This window comes from Podarcis filfolensis (assembly GCF_964270895.1).
Source record: "Podarcis filfolensis genome assembly, chromosome: 17".
Taxonomy (NCBI): Eukaryota; Metazoa; Chordata; class Lepidosauria; order Squamata; family Lacertidae; genus Podarcis; species Podarcis filfolensis.
This window is the reverse complement of record NC_139621.1, coordinates 37,606,689-37,632,002: the sequence shown is the minus strand read 5'-3', so window position 1 is coordinate 37,632,002 and position 25,314 is coordinate 37,606,689. Positions and strand designations below refer to the sequence as shown.

The 25,314-nt window shown below is 46.6% G+C and overlaps 1 protein-coding gene across 3 annotated transcripts in view; it reads left to right on the top strand.

Moving 5' to 3' along the window:
* Positions 1-753: 753 nt before the first annotated feature.
* Positions 754-25,314, top strand: part of PIANP (PILR alpha associated neural protein) — a 36,151-nt gene continuing 11,590 nt past the window's right edge. For 2 of the 3 annotated variants that reach the window (XM_083593932.1, XM_083593934.1), the window contains exons 1-4: positions 754-1,032; positions 19,206-19,275; positions 21,464-22,029; positions 23,359-23,440. In XM_083593932.1, the coding sequence (XP_083450058.1) occupies positions 19,259-19,275; positions 21,464-22,029; positions 23,359-23,440 (665 nt within the window). In that variant the 5' untranslated portion in view covers positions 754-1,032; positions 19,206-19,258. Of the gene's footprint in view, positions 1,033-1,939; positions 2,298-19,205; positions 19,276-21,463; positions 22,030-23,358; positions 23,441-25,314 lie in introns of those variants that run through there. The other variant, XM_083593933.1, reaches the window with a different exon arrangement.

Genomic DNA, 25,314 nt, shown 5'->3' with positions numbered 1-25,314 from the left:
AGGAGGAGAGCGCCAAGGGATAGTGGAGGGCAGGCCGAGCGGGCTCTCCTCCTGCCTCGCCTGTCCTCGCTGCCCCACCCGCCCCTCGGCTCTCCTCTGTGTCTTCAGGGGCGGCGGCGCGCCGGGTACCCGGGCTCGGCTGGAGCGCCAAGTGCGCGCGGAGGCCGCTTCAGCCACAGGTGCTGCGCCCGGCAGGGCCCTTGGAGACGCCTCGCTCCCTAGCAACGCGGGCTGGGCTGGGGGGGGAGAGGGGGGATGCTGGGGGGGTTGTAGGGGGGAGCAGAAGCAATGTCTGCCGGGGCAGCAGGTCGTGTGAAGGGGGAAATATGAGGGGCAGAGCGCACACGAGAGACCTGGCTCCTTGCGCCACGGCAAGAGGTCCCGAGGCTACCAGGTGGGGGGAGCCACACACATCCCCTCGCCGCCCCCTTTGCCCTGGACGGAACCCTTCGCGCTCCTCCCAAAAGCGGGAGGCGGACCTCTCATCTTGCTTGGGAACACTCTGCACATGCCCAGAGGCACTCTGATAAAGAAAATCCTTGCGCTCTGGGGCGCCCACAGGGCTGCGGGAGAGGCTGCTGCCCCAGCTGCAGACGGGGCGCGGGTGGCCTGATCTGCTGCCCCTCCGCCTCCTTCCAGAGGGGTTTGGAGCGCGCTCGGGGGCTGCCTCCTCTCCCCCCGGCTCCGGTAGCCCCTCCCCGAGAGGACCCCTTCCTTTCTTCCCTCCCTCGCGCCCTCCTGCCCGTTCATTCCCTCGCCGGCTGCGCGAAGAGGCGCCCGCTCTCCCGCTCGAGGGGGCGGCCTCTGGTGGCGCGCCGAGCAGGCGGGGGTCCAGCCCGCCGGCAGCCCGAGGGTTAACCGCGGCCGGCGAGCGAGCGAGACAGACGGACGGGCGGACAAGACAGCCTCGCCAGAAGAGGCTGGCGCGCAGTCCGCGCTGTAGCCTCGCCGAGCCCGGAGATGGGAAGCGGCGGCGGCGGCACGCGGGCTCCCCCAAGCCCGGCGGCGTCCCCCCTCGCCGCCGCTGGGAAGGTGAGTGGCGGGCGGGCGGGCCGGCTCCCGGGCGCGCTGCCCGGCGGGGACGGAGCGAGGGTTCTCGGCTCCGGCTCTCCTCCGCCGTAGCGCCTTCGCTTCCCCACGGAGAGAGGGCTGCGGATGGGGCGGCGGCGGGGCGTGCTCGGGCTGCCGCCCCTCTTAGGTCAACGTTTCCCAAACGGGGCGGCTGCGGGACGCTCCTGTCGGGTCCGGAGCTGCCCGCCTTCCGCGGGGCTCCAGTGCGTCGAGGGGAGGCGCAGAAGCGAGGGGGTGCTCGGTGAGGGGACGGGGTCCACTCGAGTCCCGGTTTTGTTTTCCGTGGGGGGGGGGAGAATTCTCTGTTTTCCTGTTGGAAGTAAGAAAGGGTGGTGGTTTTGAAGATGTGAGATAAAGGGGTTTCTGTGGGGTCTGAGGGAGAGATCCCCCCCCCTCCGTGGGTTCCACAATGTGAAAAAGCAAATGTGTTTTTGTGGGGTTGCTTCGTGGACTTGGTGGCTTTCCTGCGTGTAGAGAGAGAGATCTGGAGAGCCCTGGGGCGCCTGGTCTGTGGAGCTTGGTGGACCAAGGAGGGATGTTCTGTTCAGTGCAGTGTGCTCTGTGTGTGTCTGTCTGTGTGTGTGTGTGTGTATGAGAGAGAGACAGAGAGACAGATCAAGGATGCTTCCTTTGATGAAGGAAAACAAGCTCCTTCTGGGTTTGTACCTGGCAGCCTCATCTGGTCCTATCCAGCAGCCTTGCCCCAGCTCCATGAGCAACTCTGGCTCCAGTTCCCCGCAGCTCTTGACATGCATGATGCACCCAGACCTGTTGTGCCCAAAGAACAACTGTGACCAAGCAAGGCAAGGAGGAATGTCAGGGAGGGAGGAGTGTGATAACTTGAGCCCCTCTTGTGCACCGGCCAGGGTGGGTGTCCCGCAAGAAGTCCAGAGCCAGGGCAGCAATGAATGCGTCACACACGGCAACACTATGCGAGGGAATCTTCCAGACTGCTTGTGGATGCCCATGGGGGGAATTCAGCCCCTCTGGGAGGGGCCTCATTGCTGTGCTTGGACAGCCCCTTCCCAAACACAGGAAAATGCATTTGGCTCCCAGGATTTGCAGTGCCACCCTAGGCATGTTTACGCAACCCGCTCAGTTCAATGGCACTTATTCTCCCAAGTGCGCGCGCGCTGGACTGTGCTTTTTGCTGTTGCAAGAGGTGGAAGAACAAAGCTTGCTGACATCCGTAGGCACGTTAGGATTCCAGGCCATCTGATCCACAGGTAGGTGGTAGTGAGGTTCGCTTTGTCAGCTGTTGAACATTGAACTGCTTTCCCCAGCAAGATTTGAGGCTAACACTTCCCCAAGCATCTCGCCTTCAACAGAAGCAACACCATCATAGGGTGAGATAGCTCCAGACTTTGCTTCACAACCTCAGCGAGCAAAGGCTGGAGGATTTCTGTAAACAGTGCATTAGCCACCATCAACATGAAGTCACAGCCCAGCTTTGGAGCACAGCAGGGACTCACACTTTGGGACAGCACCAGCATTCGTATTCTTAGTCCCAGTTTTTCCATCTCTATAGAGCATCAGATCTGTAGACGAACATAAGAAATGCCTGTTCGGTTCAGGCCAAGGGTCCCTCGAGCCCAGCATGGTCCCCAAAAGTAGCTGGAGAGGCTCACCGTGAGGCACAATGTAATACAGCTGTGCAACATCTAGCAACTGGAGGTAGACTGTACCCAGCCATGGAGGGTCTCTTTAGCTTGCCTTGGCTAGTCCTGTCTTCCATGAATTTGAGTATTTCTTTAGCCTCTAAGCTAGAAGCTGTCTCTGCATGTTCTGGTAATGAATTCTGTAAGCTAATTTATTGTGTGTTATGTGAAGAGCTACTTTTTTTTTGGTCTGTCCTAAATCCACTGCCACTGAGAGAAAGAAATAATGTTCCCTATGTACTCCCACACCATTCATAATCATGTTCACCTCTATCATGCTCCCTGTTAGGCGTCTTTCCCCCCCTGAATTCCCTTTTCCTTTCTCCAGAACATAGCAGGATCCATCACTGCAAATCTTCAGCCACACACACCAGCAGTTGGTTTTTGATACTCCCACTCCTACTGATTAAGAGTAGCAGTCTATTCATCTTCAAGTCTAGGCCAGTGTGGGATTCAGAACAATGGTGCAGAATCCCACCCACCGTCTCTAGGCTCTGGGGCCAGTTTTCCTTCTGCCCACACTGCTATATTTGTATGACTATTGAACATCCTTGCATGCATCTGAAAGCCAGGAGAGACCAGTGAAAATTTGTCTGTATATATTTCTGGCTGATCTTAGAGTAACTAGGGTCTTCCTTAAGACATCTTGGCAGCTGATGCAGAAAATCCAAATGGCTACATTAATGGCAAAATCAGTCCAGACATTCCATTGAAATTAATCCAAGTGTGCCAGAGCACATGGAGCTCTCTTGTGCAGCTCCTATTCAGAGGGTCTTGCACAGGAGAATTTCCTGGCTGATTGTGCCCTGTGGTTCAGATCTATCTTTCAGTCTGCATTACTATCATGGTGGCAGAAATCTGCCACCTTGAGGTACTAGCCACACCTTTCCTCATGGGAAGGCCTCAGGGTTTTACTTCTGAATAGATATGTACAGGACCGAGCTGGAGAAAAAAAACCCTGTTTACTGTAAAAAGAAAATGCACAGAAATTATGGGAGCCTAGGCAAAAGCATACGAGACTCAGATAAATATTGTTATGTCAGGGAACAGTCAACTGTGAGATTAATAAGGGAAAGTGACATCTCACTGATCTACCCGAATTCTCCGAAGATGTCAGGCAGCATGTAGAACAGGGCGACCCAGTTGATTTAGTGCAATTGGATTTTCAGAAGCGTTTGACAAAGCCCTTCATCAAAAGCTCTTAAGAAAACAAAGTCATCCTGGAATAAGAGGGACAATCTTTTTGTGAATCAGTAATGAGTTGTTGTTGGGGTTTTTTATTAAAAAAATATGGAAACTCAAAACATATTTTTTCAGCATATTGTTCTGGCATAAGCCCTAATTTTTTTTAAGGTACTTAGGTTGTTGTTGTTGTTGTTGTTTTAAATCACCATGGGGGCACCATTTGGATTTTCTGCCTCAAGCACCGGAATGCGTTTTCTGTGCTGTGCTGAGAGATGTGCTGTGTTGAGGACTAGAACGATGACAGGGTCAGCATCTCACTGAAAGGCTAAATAGGAAAGTGGGAGCAAGCATCTGTGCATCAAAGAAGCGATGTTAAACATATTCAACAGTGACCTCAAGAAAGGAAGGGAGGGATACTGAGATGGAAACATTTTACAGCTGGCAAAGCTTTAAAGTCCAGAGCAGATTGCTGTCTTCGGGAAGGTCATTACACAACTGGGTGACTTTAGCAATAAAATGGCAGATGAAATTCAGTGTTGGAAATTGCAAAGTAATACACGCTGAGGGGAAACAGGGTGGGGGGGGAGGGAGGGTCCGTATTAGAACTATTCCAATAAAAAGAGAGCACATATTTTAATGTCACCGTGTGGATCGAAGGTGTATTTGCACTTCTCTGTTCGGGGCTGATCTTCCTCCACCCGCAGCTCAACCTGATGTTGCAGAGCAAGGGAGGACAGGGGCAGAGGAAGGCAGCTAAAATGATCAGCTTCCATAATAGACTTGAGGCTCCTTGAGCCAGATGACAGGAAGACGGTGCAACAGAAGCACATGAGAAAATCATCAATGCTGTGAAGTAAGTTGATGGGGAGCGGCTGTTAATTTTACCTGGGCTCAATAATGCAAAAACAGCCGAGAACCTGAAGAGACACAGGCAGAAGAGTCTAAACAAAATACTCAGTTTGATCCATGAATCAAATTTGCCACAGAACGTTTCGAGAACAGAAAATAAAACTCTTTTAAAAAAAGGATTTAAAAATTCCCGAAGGGAAAAAAATGTCAGTAGCTATTAGACAAGACAGTCAGGGAATACAAACTAATGCTGGGGGTGTTTCTAAAATCTCCCAACAGCTAGAAGCTATGAGTAAATGACAGGAATTGGGTTACTGCTCAATTGCTCCTTATTTTAATCTGAAGCACTGAGCAAAGGTGGGTGTTCTGGCATAAGTAGGTAAACTGTTGATTTATGCATGCATACCTTTTGCTTCTAAATGATCTCATGAAAGCCCTTGTAAGCTTCAAGTTACCTCTTGAAATATTTCTGGAAAATGGGGAGGATGCAAAGAGCTGCCTTGAAGCGACTCTAATAGGCAGTCCAGCTACCTTGTAATGCTGTTGAACCAGGCAGGCATGTCTTGGATCACTAACTGGAAATTCTGGGAGCCCTGAAATACTTCCAATAACAATAATGCTTCGCATTTATATGGAATTTTTTTTATTGCTTTGCACAGATTACCTTATCTTTACAACACGCCTGTATGGTAAAGGTAAAGGGACCCCTGACCATTAGGTCCAGTCGCGGACGATTCTGGGGTTGCGGCACTCATCTCCCTTTATTGGCTGAGGGAGCCGGCGTACAGCTTCCGGGTCATGTGGCCAGCAGGACTAAGCCGCTTCTGGCGAACCAGAGCAGCGCATGGAAATGCCGTTTACCTTCCTGCCAGAGCGGTACCTATTTATCTACTTGCACTTGGACGTGCTTTCGAACTGCTAGGTTGGCAGGAGCAGGGACTGCACAATAGGAGCTCACCCCGTCGCGGGGATTCAAACCACCGACCTTCTGATTGGCAAGTCCTAGGCTCTGTGGTTTAACCCACAGTGCCACCCGTGTCCCTCCCTGTATGATAGGTCAATATTATTATCTTGAGATTGCAGATGTAGGAAGGCTGAGGGAGTGGCATTGAGTGAGGTCATGGCAGAGGAGAGATCCAAACCAGGATCTGTCTGACTGCTATCTCAATCTCTTTAGCCACTATGCTAAGGTAACTTTCAACTGTTGGCCTCATATATATGACAAACATTTACTCTGCTACCAAGGTAAAAAAGGTGCAGTCTGCATCTCTTCTCAAGAACAGGTCCCAGCTAAGGTTAATCCAGGAACGAAAAAGGCACCAAGCACATCTTATTTCACTGCTCCACCGAAGCGAGGAAAATTAAACAAGGGTGTGTTAATTAATTAAACATCTGACTGAAAGACATGATTCTCAGTTGTGTGTGTGCGTGCGTGCACACTCACACAATTCTCACAGCCTTCTGTTAAATTTCCTACAGTTATTTTTTGAAGAGTTCATGACGAACTCATGAAATTAATTGTCACAAGATGTGGAGAAGCCACATCTAGCTTGTTAGGTAGCTTAAAAACAACAACAACCCAAAGGACTGGACAGATTCCTGGAGGAATGTTGGCTGTCATGGGTACCTAATGCTGCCTCCATTAAGTGAGTTCCTGCTGTAGCACTGCTGGTGGCTCTGTTGTCAGACAGGAGAGTTGGAAGAAATGGGAGAGAGGAGATGGGTTAGGCTCATTCTAAGATAATAGTCACTGTCCAATCACTCCAACAGACAGACACATGTAGCACTGGGATGGACTACTCTGCGTTGTTTTTTGTTGAAATAGATTTCTTTATTTCTGAAGCATTCCAGATCAGCAGAATACAAGTTGTAACCAAGTATTAAAATCGCATCCCCATAGTAAGAAAGCATTGATTAGTGCAATTTTTTTCCTTGCAAAAGGTCTATCAAAAAAGTTTTACTTCCATGAAAACTTGTTTGTTTTCGCCAAACACAAGTGTTAATAAAAGATTGCAATTTTATTCTTTATTACAAAGTATCGAAACCCAGCCATTGTTGAATTTTCAGTCAACTAATAGCTTGGTGAGGGTTGAAGCTGGAGCAAGATATGGAAAGGGAGGGTAAGTTTAGAAGTGATTGTGGGTTGAAACAAACACACCTGGTTCACAACCGTACTTCAAAAGTCTCAATGGGAGGATTTAGAAAGGGAAATGCGAGTTTCTTATCTGATCTCCAATGCTACATCCACTACCCCTAGGCAGATCTTACTCAGTTTGCTTTGAAACAGTCATTTAGGCTTTCCACATAGTGTCCTTGACATTGTGTCACTACTGTTTTGTTTTATCTTTAATAAGGAAAGGGAAAGGACAGGAGTAAGCCTCAAATTCACATCCACACCTCATTTTAAAGGCTTCAAACAAGGGTGTTGTTGTAATGAGACATTGGGCTCTGGACACGTCAGGGTCATTGATTGGTTCAATACTAGTTATTTACTGTGGAATTGCCACACTTGGTTCACTCACTTTTTATGAGGCATCTATATGACATCATAGGGACGCGGGTGGCGCTGTGGGTTAAACCACAGAGCCTAGGACTTGCTGATCAGAAGGTCGGTGGTTCGAATCCCCATGACGGGGTGAGCTCCCGTTGCTCGGTCCCTGCTCCTGCCAACCTAGCAGTTCAAAAGCATGAAGTGCAAGTAGATAAATAGGTACCACTCCGGCGGGAAGGTAAACGGCATTTCCGTGCACTGGTCTGGTTCACCAGAAGCGGCTTAGTCATGCTGTCCACATGACCCGGAAGCTGTACGCCGGCTCCCTCGGCCAATAAAGCGAGATGAGCGCCGCAACCCCAGAGTCGGTCACGACTGGACCTAATGGTCAGGGGTCCCTTTACCTTTATATGACATCATAATGGAATTGCTGTTTTCGAACACCACCCTAAGTCTCCCATCTCTTTTTAAAGGTCAAAGAAAGAAAGAAAGTATAGCACATGGTTAGCTCCATTTAGCAGTGGTTTTACTTTTTTATACTCTTTCAATTTGCACATAAGCATTTTTTCTGCTTACATTTTAAAAAAATCAGTGGTGCTTAAAAGAAAAATCATTTTAGCACACAAATGTAGACATTTTTTATAAAAAAAATAAGCATGTTGGCTTTCCATTCAGCACCATTTTAGAGAGTTGGTTTAAAAAATAAATAAATCATTTAAGTTGCACTCAAAATACTTTTTAGTCTATATTTTAAGTAAACGTTTTAAAAATATTTATGCAGTAGCATGTAAATGAAAGACTGCTTGAGTGCAAAATTTAAAATTGATTTAAAAATAAACATGCTGCTGCTAAAATGGCTTAGATGTATTGCCACTTGCGCATGGGCTAGATCACACCCAATAGTGTGGGCAGAACATGGGTGCTAGTTGAGACCAAAAACTGCTAGTTTAGAAGCACTTCAAGACTCTCCAGTTCTGCCTCGTTCTTGCTGTGCTGTAAGAGCCATAAATCTAGGTCTCGTGCTTCGGTGAAGTGTTTCTCTCGGCTTCTGAAGAATCCTAGTCAGAGGTGGTTATATCATCACATTGGTACCTCTTAGTGCAGTAGCATCTGTGGCACAGGAAGCTATGACATGTTGGTATCTGAGGCAGGCTTTGGGGTGACTGTCTGTGTTAAGCATGTAGCTCACTGTGGATTTAATGAGCACCTTTAAAAAGCCTTTCGGGTAGTTTCACATGATATTATAAAGCTCGATAAATCTAGGCAGTTGGCTGATAGCTCATAACCTGTAAAGAACAGTTGACTCACCGATAACGTGGGAAGATGAAGCAATGAGTGAAGCTTGTGGCAGCGATTGCCCTAGGCCATCTTCAATATTTTCATCAATACTGTGGTCACCTGTTTGATTTTTAGAAAGGGGACAATACCACTTTACCAGAGATTGGCTGTGTGCATTTCACAGTTCTGCATGAGACTGTGATATTCTGCACGGACCTCAGGTTCCTTATGGCTATGAAGACAAGCCTGCAGGTGTGCGCGAAACGATGAAGGAAACAAGCTAATGAGCATAAAGTTATAAAAAATGGATTTGTTCTTAATTCTCTTTTACCTATTCGTTTTTTGTATTTTGTATTTTTATTTGTATTTCTTCTTTTTTATGTATTTTTCTTAGGTTTTCTTTTTCTTTTCTTTTTTTCCCTTTTGTTCTTTTCATATGTTCTTTCTTGTATTTTGTAAACTGATGTTTTTGTAAAATTCCAATAAATATTATATATATATAAAAAAGAAACGATGAAGGAAATATCAGATGCCCATAAAGATGGCTGAATGAAATTTCTAAGGGTCATTGGAATTTGATTTCAATTAGCTCCCCGGACCTCTTTGCCCTTCCCCACGATGATTAGGAGATGTAGAATAAATTTTGCAAAGGGAGAAAAATATGAAAAGATGCACACATTTTATGGAAACAACAAAGAGTCCTGTGACACCTTAAAGACTAACACATTTTTAAATGGTATAAGTAGGAATTTTAACACTACATATAGATCTGAATAGGGAGAAACATCCAGTTCGGTGTTCTACCTTTTAAAATACATCAACAAACCACTCAAAGTTCACAGGAGAGCAACAAAGAGGATCAGGGAGGTGTTGTGCAAGAAAAATGCGGAAAAAATGAAGAAAGTGAGCATGTTTAGCAAAGACCAGAAAAGGGTGACGGGAAAATGTGTGTACAGTTTATATCCAATTTAATGGTGTAGAACTTAGGGTCTTGAAGTAAGGGGAAAACCAATTTCCTTAGGTCAGTAGCGCAAAATGCGCTTAGCAAGCAGGGTGGTCAGTTATGCATCACTAAAAAAGAGGGCACCGATTTGCATAAAATTTGCATGTGCTAATTTATACGGCTAGAAGTAAATTTAGAAACAATTTTCTATAATTTAAATAGAGATGCACTACAGCTCCCCATGGTGGGAAAAACTTTGACTAGGTGACCTGCTATGAGCCCGCTTGCTAATTTATATGGCTAGAAGTAAATTTAGAAACAATTTTCTATAATTTAAATAGAGATGCACTACAGCTCCCCATAGTGGGAAAATCTGCATAGGTGACCTGCTATGAGTCGCCTTAGTCTGCTGCCCAGGCGCGACTTCAAGGCCCTGCTCCCCGTGTAATGACGATTAATCTTTAAACTGGAAATAGAAAAAAGTCCTCAGGAAAGTAGGACATTCGGCCACCTTATTAGTGGAGAAAAGATGAATAACATGCATAAAGGAGAACTTCTGAGCCATAAAAACTGACAAACGACAGCAGATACTATATGCATTCAAATTATTTAGGGCCAATGAGACACAAGGAGCCAGCGAAAGAGAGGGAGGTTAAACTGTAGTACCAAAAGCATGGCTTAGAGTTAATTGGTGATGGCAGCCTTAAAAGCTTCCAAAGGGAAGTAGAAGAAGAAGAGGCACGTGCCAGCTTGACATTTAAATCAATAGTTTGGAATTTTAAAAGAAAAAGAGGTATGAAATGCCAGGGCTTGCTCAAGACATGGTTGCACCTGAGACAGACCCTAGAATGGCACCTCTCTTCCCACCAGGGAAGAAGTGGTGAGGGAAGATCATCAGGGAAAAAGTGGGGGGAAGAAAGATCAACACTGGGATTTACTGTCTTGGTGGATCTTGCTGCCTGAGGCAGTTGTCTCACCTTGCCTCATGGGTGGGCCGGCCCTATGAAATATACAGTAGGCCTATCTAGAGCGCAAAAAAGAAAAGCTGAAGTAAGTTATAGGCTCACTTCACACGTAACACTAAGGCAAACCATAACTTTGCTTCTCCTCCAGTCCTGCTGGTGTTGCGCTGCTGTGAGCTAAGCCATGGTTTGGCTTGGTGTTACATCTAAACCAAAGTCTGTGGTTTATCTCACTCCAGGCAAACCACAACCTGTAGCCAAGGTTTGTTCAGTGGCTCACTACCTTTTGGTTTCCCTGACTGGGGGAGATAAAACATCAGTTTCACCAGTTTCAGACATCATGCTAAGCCAAGCTGTGGCTTAGCTCACAATATTGTGACATGATCAGAGCAGGAACAAAGCAGCCACCATGTTCCCTCCAGAAGCTTGTACGACTGCTCATTCACACACAGCCATGGTTTGGCTTAGTGCTGCATGTGAACCGGGTCATAGGGTGGCGTCAATTGAAAATAAACTTCAGGAATTGCAGTGGTTACAACGTGATAATGTATGTGAAGTGTTTAAATATTTAGCAAGAAATGGCATATAAATGTCTCTACAATGCATTAACCATGAGGTTTGTGCTCCTTCCTTCTGAGAGTTACTGCTTTCTGCTCACTCCACCACCTGACACTCATTTGGAAGAGAAAGAGAGAGGGAACATATATCTGTCTATCTGCTTGCCTACCTATAGGGTGCCAATTTGTCCTGTTTTACAAAGGACACTCCTCTGTTTTGAAAGGCTCTCAGAAGTCAGTTCTCTGTTTGAAGGTGTCCTCTATTTGACAACTGCCCAGTCCAAGTCTGGCTTAAAGATAAGAAACATAAAAAGGGAGAGCAAGAAGCCTTGAAGTTGCCCCTCAACAGTCATGAGTACGTGGACATCAGATTTAGCAGGCACACAAGTCCCCTGATGTCTTCCCCACTTTGGTGAGATGTATTATATTTCTATTGTAATCGCAGCAATTTCTGAATTTGCTCCTGTATATTTTTAAAAAACCATGTGTTTTTCTTAATTTTCTCACTTCTTTTCTTTTGGTAGTGCACGCCCACTTTTTTGACAATACGTGAGCTTCCGTTGTTCGGTCCCAGCTCCTGCCCACCTAGCAGTTTGAAAGCACGTCAAAGTACAAGTAGATAAATAGGTACCACTCTGGCGGGAAGGTAAACGGCATTTCCGTGTGCTGCTCTGGTTTGCCAGAAGCGGCTTCGTCATGCTGGCCACATGACCTGGAAGCTGTACCCCAGCTCCCTCGGCCTGTAAAGCGAGATGAGCGCTGCAACCCCAGAGTTGGTCACGAGTGGACCTAATGGTCAGGAGCCCCTTTACCTTTACCTGACCACCTGATTTACCTGTTGAGAAAGAGTGATCTCCCACCTGAAGCCTGAAGCAATGCAGCCACTTGCTTGTGAAGTGGTGGGTTTGCAAAAAAGAATGCTGTAGCCATGAATAGATGGGTTGGGCTAGATGACGTTTGAGTTCACTTCCACGATCTGCTGTTTTTGGTGAGCTAAGCCTCTGTGACAGAAGCACCAAACACACATGCGGCAGAGGAGGATTGGGATCAGCAACCGCAAGGAACAGCAGTCTAGTATATTGTGCTTGGGGAAGGTCGTGAGGTGAGGGGAGTCTCTGCCATTAGGGTAGAAGACAATGTGTGGCAAACAATACTGGGTTTACCTAGCAGGGTGATAAAAGACGTTGGAAAAGAAAATGTGAGCCAGGTAGTGTGTAAACTCATGTACACCATCTGATTATTAAACAATCAGTCATAGCTGGAAATTGTTGAAAAAGCTTTGTGTTTGAGGCAGGTTGTGAGGTGTTTCAAAACATCCGTGGAGGAGGCAAGCCAGAATTTGATGCCACAGCGAACATGAACCGTGAGAATAAGGTCTTGAAGAACTGCTGTTAGACGACGATTCAAGGCCTAGCAGCCAAATGTGTGAGGGAGAAGTAGAATTGAGGGAAGTAGCCAAGAAAACTTCGGGTTTTGCTGGAAGCTTCTGGCAGAATCAATTACAGAATGGCAGAGCGAGGTTTGTGCTTTAATAACAGGTGTCCCAGCTGCCCTAGACGGTATCAGAAAAGTGAATCTAGCTTAAAAGCAACATTTTAATTAAATGTGAGTTTTCTTCTAAAGAACACCCCTCAGTTTTCCACTATATGTGAAGAAGAAACTATTAAATCATCGAAAGTGGATGCAGAGTAATTCATCACAACCAGCATAAGGTAATACGTTTTATTCCTTCCTCTAAATTCCATCTCAAAGCTCACATTTTCCTAACTGCCCCCCGCCCCTCCCTACCCAGCCTCCATCCCCCCTTTAACATAGATAAGAGCTGCACATACATCATATTTTTGAAGCACACACACCCAAGAATCCTGGGGAATATTGTTTATCCCTCACGGAGCTACAATTCCCAGCACACTTAACAAGCTATAATTCCCAGGATTCTTGGGGGGGGGGATATGTTTTAAATGTGCTTTAAATGTACGGTGCATATGCATCCTGTTAAGTTGTGGATGAACATACCAGACGACACATCGATTCTTCAAACAGCTCTTGTTTATTCACAGGCCAGGACAGAACTGAACTGAAGTGTTCAGTCAGCCTACTTATATAGAGCTCCAGTACAATGTAACTGTAACAATTTTCTAAAACTATCCAATCACTGAACATCACTTTCGATCCCTTATTTGCATAACTATCTACAGTATCCCTCTGCTGGCCCAGGGTGAGAACTTCAGTAGATAACACATCCAGCCTAAGTGTGAGTAAGCACAGCTTCTCCCAGTCCTTTTCTTAGGTTTGCCTTGCTCTTCTTGCTAACCTTTTCTCTCCCACTTACTGATACGAGAGAGAGAGAGAAAGAGGGAGATTCCTGTGTGGAAGGTGGCTGCATCTTTTGACGCAGACAGTAATGGAATCATAGAATTGTAGAGTTGGAAAAGGAACCACGAGGGTCATCTAGTTCAACCTCCTGCAGTGCAGGAACTTTCTGCCCAACATGGGGCTCAAACCCGTGGCCCAGACCTTAAGAGTCTCATGTTCTACCAACTGAGCTTCCCAATTTGGCGATGGTGGGGCAATACTAATATGTGACTGGAAGTGGACCATTAGTTGTAAGTGCTTTGGGGCAAGCTGTGTGGTGTGTGTGTGTGCGCGCACACACACACACACAAGCACTTGAGCTGCAAAGTGCCATGTACATCAATATGACTCTTGCCCCAGTTGATGTGTTTATTACAGTCTGACACTGCACCTTTAAAGCACATTCGAAGTACAGTGGTACCTCGGGTTAAGTACTTAATTCGTTCCGGAGGTCCCTTCTTAACCTGAAACTGTTCTTAACCTGAAGCACCACTTTAGCTAATGGAGCCTCCCGCTGCTGCTGCGCCGCCAGTGCACAATTTCTGTTCTCATCCTGAAGCAAAGTTCTTAACCCGAGGTAATATTTCTGGGTTAGTGGAGTCTGTAACCTGAAGCGTATGTAACCTGAAGCGTATGTAACCCAAGGTACCACTGTACACTTTCCTCTCTAAATAAGTCTGGACACCGTAGCTACAATCCCCAATAACCCTTAACAAACTACAGTCCCCAGAATTCTCTGAAGCCGGTGGAAACATGCTTCAAATTTGCTTCGAAGATCGCAATAGTGTTCAACACAGCATAAATATTTTGTGACATATGACTCTGTGAATGCTATAGGTGGTGCCTGTGTTGTCATTGATTGCGAATAACATTGCCCTAGCCCTCCCCTGTGCCTGGGCTCTTAATTTTTTTTATTTTAAATGTCGCTTTTACTCCTGTAGAGGCAAGCACTTCCCTTGCTATGCCGCTTAAACTGGCAAGTGCTTGTGTATCCTTTCAGAAATAAGATGTCAACAGCAACGCCCTGATCTTCCATTTTGTGAAATGCCACCCCCCACACCCACAAGTCGCCTTTTTATATAGGGCTCATTCATTTAGGGCACTTCATTACATGGGCACACACGGCTCTCTGCTTATACCCCCAGCTGTATGTGTCACTAGGGGGGTGGCAGAGGCTAGGAGGGCAAGGACCCCCTTGCATATGTACAGTTCTGCACATGTGAGAGATGAGTCATTCCCTTAGCTCCCCCCCCCCTTTCTGAAGGTTGTGTGTTCCCCCCTCTCAATGAAGAAGCACAAATCTCTCATGATTTTTTAACAGCAATAATGGACTATCCCCTGCAGCTGGGGCTCCTCTCTCTCTCTCTCTCTCTCTCTCTCTCTCACACACACACACACACACACACACAGTGTTCCTTCCCATCCCTTGCCCCCTCCAGTGCACATGCAGGTACAGCAACTCACACTGGCGCACGGTACTAGAATTAGTGCAACGTGGAAAATAAAATCCTTTTAAAAAGGGAAAAAAGGCTTTCCAGAATGTATCCTGTCCTAAATATAATGAGAGCCTGAAGTTGGTTTTTTGGACATGATGAAGATAGATGCTGCAGGGGAAAGAAGAAAGAATTCAGAAGTGAGCTATGGAGAGGATAAAAAAGATCTGAAGGCAAGTCTTATGAGGGTGGGCCAAAAGCTCCTGGTGTGGCTTGCCTGGAGAAAAGAAGATTAAGAAGGGGTATTTAAATATTTAAGAGAATTTTAGAAAGAAGATGGGGAGCAAATGTTCACCCTGTTCAGTGATGTAATGAGTTTAAGCAAGAGGCAGGTAGCTTTCGGCTAAGCATGGGGGAAAGGCTGCCTGAATTCAAGCGATGGAAAATAACTGCCCAGAGAGGATTCAGAATCTGCATTCTTAGAGAAAGGGCCCCAAATGGCTTCTGAGGGGGCGTTTTATGCTTTGAATAACCGTAATTTATGTACCACATTTCAGGGGTTCAAAGCACACGTTTGGGTTGTAAGCCCCTTGAGATAGGGACCCGCCCTCTTGTACTCTCTAATGGTGCCATATTAACCAAACAAATAATTGCAGAGGGAAATAGATCTATGACCCACGTGTGGGTAATTAATAAAAGAATCAGCTGGACTCCTGGATTCAAGATGCAGGGCATAACACACTCTCCGGTGGGAGAAAGACCCCAGCAGAGTTTAAAACAGTCACAAGGTCAAGCAGCAGTATAGTGTGGGTATAACAGGCTGTTAGACCCTTTTATATATTCTGTTTACTTTGCTTACAGTGCTTTCCCCATTTCTGCTCCTCTTGCAATGAACAAACCACACTCTTCAAAGCTTTACTTACAAAATCCTAAAGTATGATTCATGTGTTATTCCATGCAGCAGCAAGGAGAACACAGGTAGAATTCCCTTGGGTACAAAGTACCAAAAGATGGTTTCAAGCAGGCAAGCTCAGACACTTTCTTCCTGGTCAGTTCCATGGTGTGAAGAAGAGTGATGAAAGAATATTTATTTCCTCCCTCATTGGAGATGAGGGAGTGTGACCTAACTGAGTCTAGCATTACAACTTTGTGGTCTTTAACCCCTTCATGCATTAACTATCCCTATGCCTGCCAGTTTACTTTGACTACAAATTCCCCACAGTAATAACATTACAGTCATTCTTTCTGCAATGCTTATCACATACATTATTTCTGTAATCACATGCATTACGTCTAATGCTTATGACAAGTTGAATATAGAAAGCAGGAATATATTAGGATGGAACTGGGTGTTTCAGCTGCTATGTCTGCTCCTCTGCTCACCCTGTAACATTTAATAATGCAAGGCATGTGATGTGTTGCTGTTCCACTGAAAGTTTCCCAGCTACGGCTGATCCACTTCACTGGCTGCTGCTCCATGGGGTAGGGAATGAGAGGAGGAAAATTCATAATGCATTATAAAGCTACATGGGCAGGGGGAGGAGATGCAGGCAGCGACAACACATCACTCATAAATGGCAGCTTTTATACATCTCTTTTGAAGAGGAGGGCTGTTCTGATTCATACACGATGCTAAGTCAAGGCATGGCGTGCCGAGGGCACAGCGGCGGATTCACACTATCCCAAACTCGCCGTTTAGCTCTCCCAAACAAACTATGGGTTGTAAACCAGGAACAAACCTTGGTTGCACCTCATGGATAGCCCAGAGAGTGGGTGGCTCAGCAGCAAAATGACTGAGAGGAGCAAAGTGGTAGAGGTCTCCTCAGGAATCCACATCCTCACGTTCACACAAAGCTGTGGTTTGGCTTAGTGTGACTTGCAAGGCAAGGCTGTGTTGCTCACTGCAACATCTTCTAGAGAACTTGCAGCTGAAAAGGATCCAAAATAGTAAGGTCCAAACTGGCTTCCCCACCTCAACAGAGGTTGAAACCACCACCTTCTCTTAGGGCAGGATAGGCCACAGCCTCTCTCAAAGAGGCGCTAGTCACTTCTGAAGTCCAGATCGAAAGCTCAATTCTGTGCAGTTTCAGAAACCAGGAAGGTCAAGGATTTGAGGAGCAGGTAGACCTCAGCCCTTCCAAGCAGCTCAGTCTGTGATGGCAAAAAGAGTTAATGGAAAAATATTGTTGTTGTTTAGTCGTTTAGTCGTGTCCAACTCTTCGTGACCCCTGGACCAGAGCACGCCAGGCCCTCCTGTCTTCCACTGCCTCCCGCAGTTTGGTCAAACTCATGCTGGTAGCTTTGAGAACACCATCCCACCATCTCGTCCTCTGTCGTCTCCTTCTCCTTGTGCCCTCCATCTTTCCCAACATCAGGGTCTTTTCCAGGGAGTCTTCTCTTCTCATGAGGTGGCCAAAGTCTTGGAGCCTCAGCTTCAGGATCTGTCCTTCCAGTGAGCACTCAGGGCTGATTTCCTTCAGAATGGAGAGGTTGGATCTTCTTGCAGTCCATGGGACTCTCAAGAGTCTCCTCCAGCACCAGAATTCAAAAGCATCCATTCTTTGGCGATCAGTCTTCTTAATGGTCCAGCTCTCACTTCCATACATCACAATGCTTTAAATTAAATCACTCCCCCCTCCAAAAATGTAGTACTGAAATGGTTGTACCCATGTCCCCCTTTTTATTCCTCCTCCTCCTACCAGATCATCACCTGTACTAGGAATCAAATTGTTAATGAATCTATGACTCTTCTTTCTCCTTTTATGATTAACCGACTCCCCCACATTGCCATTATTACCTACGCTCTCTCTCCTCTCCTCTCTCCAGGCCCCAAAGAATCTGCTCAGACAAAGCAGCACTCTTATTACCCCAACAACCCTTTTTAAAACAGGAAAATCCGCTTCCATCCTATCCCCGCTCCCTCCCTGCCCCCAGCGGCTTTCCGCAGGGTTTCAAATGAGTCTGAATTTAAACATAATATAAGTGTCTAATCACAACTGAATCATATTCTATGAGAACATGTTCAAGAGATTAAAGTAATAAGGCTGCAATAAAAGAGCTATTTAGCAAGTAGTAAAAATGCACATCAGATTCGCCAGGATACAAAGTGAGAAGTGAATTTTACTTTTCAAGACAGAAATGTAGTCTCTGCATCTTGTAATCGTGTGAATATATGGCCATCTGTTCTAGTCACTTTTTATCTGTCCGTTCAGTTCCCCTTCTTCCTTTCACCCAGACTTTGTAGGCACACAAACACACAATGGGGGTGGGGGACTCTCTTAGCTGTCTTCCTTGCTTACCCTAGAACTTGAGGTCTGTCTGACAGCTCTAGCGAACAAGTCAGCAAAACATTAGCATATTGATTTTCCTTTCTAAGTTTGCTGAAGGACTTGTGTCAGCCACACCATTGTCAAGCACAGAGCCTTGGGTTTCATTGGGCTCCCCTGGGAGGGGATGTTTCCCGTAAAGATATTATCTCCAGTCCTTGAAATGACTTGCGAGGCTTACTGCACCCAGCTTCTCTGTATCTGCAGATGAGTTGTACCCGGGCCATCTCCAGGGCTTGCAGGCTGGATCATCTTTTGAACTCTGCACCCGCAATGGGAGACCGGAGTTTGGGGAAATAGCAGCAAGCTAGGTTGTATAACTGGCCAGATATAAGTGCAAACGTACAATATCCGTATCCCAGTTTGCCATTTTTAAAAGCTATACAGCCATAATTTGTATCAAAAAATTGTGTGTGAGAAAGGGAGAGGGAGAGAGTGCGGGCAGTGATTAAAAGGGCAAAAGGGAAAGCCATTTTAGCCCTCCGGAAAGTAAACACTAAATATTTTATGGACACATTTTTCCTCTCTCAGTCCTTAAGCAGGCTGGCGTTTTCTCCCTGATTCATTCCCTTTCGCTATCTCCTGTGTTTATCATTCTAATTTTATTCCTATTCTTTTCCTTGCCTCCACGCACAATTAAAGTAGCTCTTTATATTAAATGGATTACATGCTCTGTGCTATAAATAAATGCAGGAATTAAGATTCTCTTAACTTGTTTAAGTGATAAGAAATCAGAGGCCCAAATCCCCCCCCCCCCGCCCCCAGCCCTCGGAGGAACAGCAGCACGTGTGTTCATGGCTGTGAGGCTCACATTTATTTGCGTGTATGCTTAATGTTGTTCTGCCGCGAGTGCAGGGGGAGGGCAGGAAATGTGCGCGTGCAATGATAAGCCAGGGACATGTTTTCTCTCCATGTCAGCCTGTCTTCTGCTTATGTTCATAATACATGGCATGTTTATAAGGGTTGAAGGGACTTGATGGAATGTAATGAAAGTTGGTGGTCACTAGGCAGCCGTGCATCAGCTGCGCTGAAGGGATTTAGGAACGCTTTAGCGAACATTCAACTGACGTTCCTTTTTTTTCCATTCCTGGTTTTAGTGAAGAATATGAGGCAGATTTACCGCTGAGTGGAGAAACAGTCGCCTCTAGATATGGAGACCAGCACCTGGTAAGTTTGCAACTCTTCTTTTAGAAAGCGTGATGGAAAAGGGCCACGGCCAGGCACTTAAGTGTGTGTCTAGGGCAGTACTTTGAAGAAGGAAGCATTGCTAGTGTACCACCAGCAACAAACCGTACTTGATGCATACCTAGTAATGGTAATAGGCAAAGCACTGGATTTACAGTGGTGTGGACAGTTCCCCCCCACAAGGCACTGAGCTGAGGGGGTGCAAAATAGAGAAGATCCATTTGGAGCATAGCTGTCAAGCGTCCCTTATTTGGCGGGAAACTCCCTTATCCCAGCGCCATGTCCCACTGCTGTCCCTTATTGATGATGCCCCTTAAATTTCCTGGGTCTCAAAGGAAGCAGCTCCTCTCCCTCCCTCCCTGCCGGCCAGGGAGGAGGAAGGCTCCAACTGTGTTGCTTGGCTGTGTTGCTCACCCAATAAGGAGTCTAAGAACGACTGGGGGGTGGAGCTTGCATGCCTTGTGCCGATCAAATCGGCCGCGTTGCCTGGGGACTCGCCTTTGCTCAGCGCTTCCCAGCGGAGAGGTGACGGTGGTTTTCCTTGCTGCATCCCCTTTGCCGGGTTGCTGCGCTGTGGGAACCACTGCTTGAGGCTTCATTTGGCTGCTGGCTGGGCTTTCTGCCTTTGGCTCGGAGGGGCTCAGAAGTTGAACATACCTGTGCCTGGAAAATCCCTTATTTTGGCTGCTGATCCATTATTTTTGAGGCTGCTGGTCCCTTATTTACAAATCTGTAAGTTGACAACTATGATTTGGAGGTGCCAGTTTTTGACCTCACACAGGGTGCCCAGAAAAGGAATGAAAGAGCTGGGAGGCACAAGCCAAGGGACTGTACTGACAATAGGAAGGGAGTGAGCTAGTTGATGCATCAGGGTTGGAGCTGTGACAGGTGAGAAGGAAGTGTGCAGCTATGGCACCTGCACATGGCTTCATAAATCATCCTTTGTGAAGCCATGGACAATTGTCTGAATGTGGCTGTTGGGTCTCCAGGGCCCAGCACCCAATGAGAGGCATGAAGAAAATTGGGCATCCCTGCAAAATGGGAGTGAGGGATATGCAAGAAGTGTGCATAAAAACCCCCACAATTGCAGGGTGGGCTGCTTACACACCACACCTTTAAAGTGTGTGGCTTGTCCCAAAGAATCCTGGGAACTGTGGTTTGTAACAGCTGCTGGGAATTGCAGCTCTGAGAGATGTGATGGTTCTCAAGATTCTTCGGGGGAAGCCATGCCCTTTAAATCTATGGTGTGTACACAGAAAGAGTTGCAGACACTCCTGGACAAGGAGATCGTCGGAGGTGGCGCTTAAAACAGGCTGCAGGAGAAAGCCCCATCTTCAGGCTTAGCAAATTAACATGGGGTTACAGTAGGGTTACCAGATGTCCCCGGTTCCCGGGGACAGTCCCCGGATTTGCAAATCTGTCCCCGGACAAATTCTGTCCCTGGAATGTCCCCAGATTTGCAAATCTGTCCCTGGGAAATGTGGCTGCAGCAGTCTCAGCAGCCCAGAGCCAGCCTGTTAGTGCGGCTTGCTGCCATGGCGCCTGGCATTTTTCCTGCTCCACTTCAGGAGCATCTCCTGAAGCCAGCCAGAGCCAACTGCACTACCAGGCTGGCCCCTCCTGGGCAACAGCTGCCCACCCGTGACTCCCAAGCCTCCCCATATCTGTCCAAACAAAGGGGGAAGGAGATCAGGGAAGGCTCGGGAGTCATGGGCAGGCGGCGCGCCATTGCCCAGTTTTTAAAAAAACTCTGTGCATTTATGTTTCACAGGGTGCGAAAGAAGGGCTTTGCACCTTTGCATGTGTGCTTGGGCCCAGGGTCTTTTGCCTCACCATCCCCACTACTGACTCCCTGTTGTTACTCAGCTTCAAAAAAAAAAAAGTGTCCCCGGATTCATTGAAAAAAATCTGGTAACCATAGGTTACAGTCTGTTAGTTATGCCATGCAAGTCCCATTAAATGAACAGGAGCTGGCAGGAGTGCTGTTGGACACTTGCACAGATCATTGGCTTCAGCTGGGCTTTTGCAGAAGTTCAAAGCTGACTGCGATCTCCACCTTCCACACTTCATGGGAACCAAAACCCCAGGGCCTGACAACACAGCCAGCGAGCCCCACAGACGGGGACTCTACAGTTTAGCGACCTGCATCTCTCTTTCTCCCCTTCCACAGCGTGATGCTCCCTCTGGTCTCCTGCTTCCACCTGCTGCAGCTCTGGCCTTTCTTACTTCTCGCCTCAGCACTTCCATCCCACAGCGCCTGGTCTCTGCGCACCCGGGGCCTTCTGGCAGCGAGGCCCCTCTGCAGCCACCGCAGCCCTTCCTCCCCTCGGTCCGTTTGCATCTGGGACAAGAACCCAGCCCCGGAGAAAGGGTCCCGCTCTACCTCACAGCGCCATCGCTCTGTGGTTCCCAGAGGGGCTGGGCTGCGCAGCTCAGTGCGCCTGAGGCGCCAGGCTCAGGGAACCCGGCCTGCCACTCCGTCCGGCTTCGAGGATGGCCTGTCTTCCTCCCAGTACCCCTGGGCCATCGTCTGGGGCCCCACAATATCCGTGGAGGATGGAGGCGACGCCAACTCTGCCAACCCTGGCTTCCCTCCTCTGGGTTACACCTTTGTTTCGTCAAGCGGAATGGCGACAGCGCAACCCAACTCCCACTCCCTGCTACACAACGAAGGGCTCAACCTGCGTCAAACCCCAGCCACCCTACGGCCCTTCCTTTTCGGGCCACGGGGAGAAGGTAACACTCATCTTCTTCTCTCGATTCCTTCTGGTGTCGCCAACTTTTTTTTCCCTTTTCCCATTATTATTTAGAGTTTATTGATTTCTTTTTTCCAGTGGACCAATAAAGAGAAAGTAATGAGAAAATAAAGAAAAGGGTTTCAAAACTGTTCCCAAACGTGGGTTTCCAGCTGTTTTTGGACTACAATTTCCATCCTCTCTGACCACTGGTCCTGCTAGCTAAGGATGATGGGAGTTGTAGTCCAAATGCAGCTGTAAACCCAAGTTTGGGAAACTCTCCTGTAATACAATGCAATATAGAGCTATATAAGTAATGGTATTATTCCAACAAGTATACAATTAGTAAAAAGTTGGTCTAATTTTTATCAATGCATTCCAAGTATCATTATATTTATCCATGCGCAATTTGCATCTAAAAGCGATCCGTTCATGTGTTGCAAAAGTTGTCATATCTTCTATCCATTGATCAAAGGGGGGGGCATAGTATTATCTTTCCTGTGAATCAATATCAGTCTTTTGGCAGAAGTAATGGTGTGAAGAGTCCATCTGCATTGACCAGCCGTCAAACCCCCATATCATTGGTATGTGGTTTAGCGTAATATTATCATCTGACAGTTTTAACCCCCCCCCCAAGTAGAATACAGGGACACGGGTGGCGCTGTGGGTTAAACCACAGAGCCTAGGGCTTGCCGATCAGAAGGTTGGCGGTTCGAATCCCCATGACAGGGTGAGCTCCCGTTGCTCGGTCCCTGCTTCTGCCAACCTAGCAGGTCGAAAGCACGTCAAAGTGCAAGTAGATAAATAAGTACCACTCCGGCGGGAAGGTAAACGGCATTTCCGTGTGCTGCTCTGGTTCGCCAGAAGCGGCTTAGTCATGCTGGCCACATGACCCGGAAGCTGTATGAGCGCCGCAACCCCAGAGTTGGTCACGACTGGACCTAATGGTCAGGGGTCCCTTTCCCTTTAAGTAGAATACATTTCAATACTTTTCTCCAAAAGTTCTTAAGCGTCGGACACCGCAAAAACATTTGTTTCAAAGAACCATTTTCCTTATTATATCTCCAGCAACATGTTGCCAACTTTTTTCCCTGACCGGGCTCCTGTGTACCTTTAATCGCTTGAGTGGCAAGCAGAAATCCTACAGGTGAAGCTTTTCTCAATGCTACGACTGCGAGCTCCACCTGCAAGAGTGCTACTTTAAAAAAGCACACAGGAGGGCAGCCAGGAAAAAAGTGGAAATCTCGGGGGGGGGCATGCCCTGTCCCCGCAAAATGGTCAGGAGTTACATACCCTACTTACTGACACTTCCTGTCTCTGTCTGTTCCAGGTGTGGACCCTCAGCTGTATGTCACCATTACGATCTCTGTCATTATTGTCCTTGTTGCTATGGGGATAATACTCAAATTCTGGTGAGTAGATTTTAGGTAGCTGCAAAGGTTAATGCCATAGGATCGCAACTCACAGGAGGTGAAGAGAGGCACCAGGGATATGTTGTAATTGAGGACAGCACATCCAAATGGCTTAATATTGAATTGAAAGCCAATTTTGGTGTTCTCTACTCTCCAAACATTAGTTTGGGAGCTGGGAATATATTTTGTTGCACAAACTGACCCCTTTACAATTGGTCAAGCTCTGTAAATAAAGTAAACGCCATCTAGTATTAATGTTTTCCTACGTTAGTCAGCATCTTATAAAGCAGAGACATCACCTTGCCAACAAAGGTCATAGTTAAAGCTATGGTTTTACCAGTAGTGATGTATGGAAGTGAGAGCTGGACCATAAAGAAGGCTAATCGCCGAAGAATTGATGCTTTTGAATTCTGGTGCTGGAGGAGACTCTTGAGAGTCCCATGGACTGCAAGAAGATCCAACCTCTCCATTCTGAAGGAAATCAGCCCTGAGTGCTCACTGGAAGGACAGATCCTGAAGCTGAGGCTCCAAGACTTTGGCCACCTCATGAGAAGAGAAGACTTCCTGGAACAGACCCTGATGTTGGGAAAGATGGAGGGCACAAGGAGAAGGGACGACAGAGGACGAGATGGTTGGACAGTGTTCTCGAAGCTACCAGCATGAGTTTGACCAAACTGCGGGAGGCAGTGGAAGACAGGAGTGCGTGGCGTGCTCTGGTCCATGGGGTCACGAAGAGTCGGACACGACTAAACGACTAAACAACAACAACAATGATAGTCAGTACATGCATCCCTAATATAGATCTGCAAAAAAATATGCTGGTTATATATTTATTTACAAAAGTGAAAGACATCTGCAATGCTAAAGTATGTAATTTAATTACTTATCTCAGTTTGTTTATGACATTTTAAAAACATTGTTCTTTCCCTTGCCTGTGTTGTACCTTGGTACAACATAAAGCCCGCATAAAACTCCACATAAAGGCCACAACTAGCCATCACTACCCTAGTGAACAGAAGCAACTCTTGATGATTCTTCTAATATCCAATTCTGTGAGCTGCAGAAGAAGATATAAGGTCCGAAAATACACTTGGCAACTTTTAAGCAACTGACATTTTCAGTTTCACATTAACTCCTTCAGGTTTTGTACAGCACCAATTTGAACGTTGGGATTTGTGTACTGGGATCGAATTATATCAGATTTTGCTTTAAATACCATGTAGTTCGAACATTTTATAACTGCATTAAAATGCACACACATCATTATAGAGTTATACGTTAAGTTAAGGAATTGGTATGTTATATTTGAACATTTTAATTGACTTCTTTTTCAGTTGGCATTTTTTTTAAGTTAGGCATTTTTCTTACTACTTTGTGCATAGCTGAGGCTGCGCCATTATACTTTTGTAATATGCTACTTAAGAATGCAGACTGGTGTAACATTAGTAGGGCTGTGGGACCATTTAGAAAGCATGCTCTCCACATGCACTACAAACTTGCTTTTGGGGAAATTAATCCTGTCAGTTTGCTTCAAAAGCCAGCTATAGGCACTGCTGATTGGCTAGTGACTGTGAAGTCGCCACAATAACTCCTCTCTCCTATCCCTGAGGAAGTTTTGCAACTATTTTAAAAATGCTAAGGTGAAGGGTGAATAGAGACACAGATAAACACACATGTGGTGTTTTTACAAACATATAGGGCAGGCAGTTCACTTGAAAAATGTATGGTGGAAAGACTAGAGTGCTGACTGAACCAGCTTGATAGATTGCCTATCTGTCATGTGAATGTTGAAGTTGAGAGGAAATTGGGCATATTCTTCAAATAAAGAGCCCAATGTATCATCACTTTTATTACCACCTCTGTCCTCCCAAACC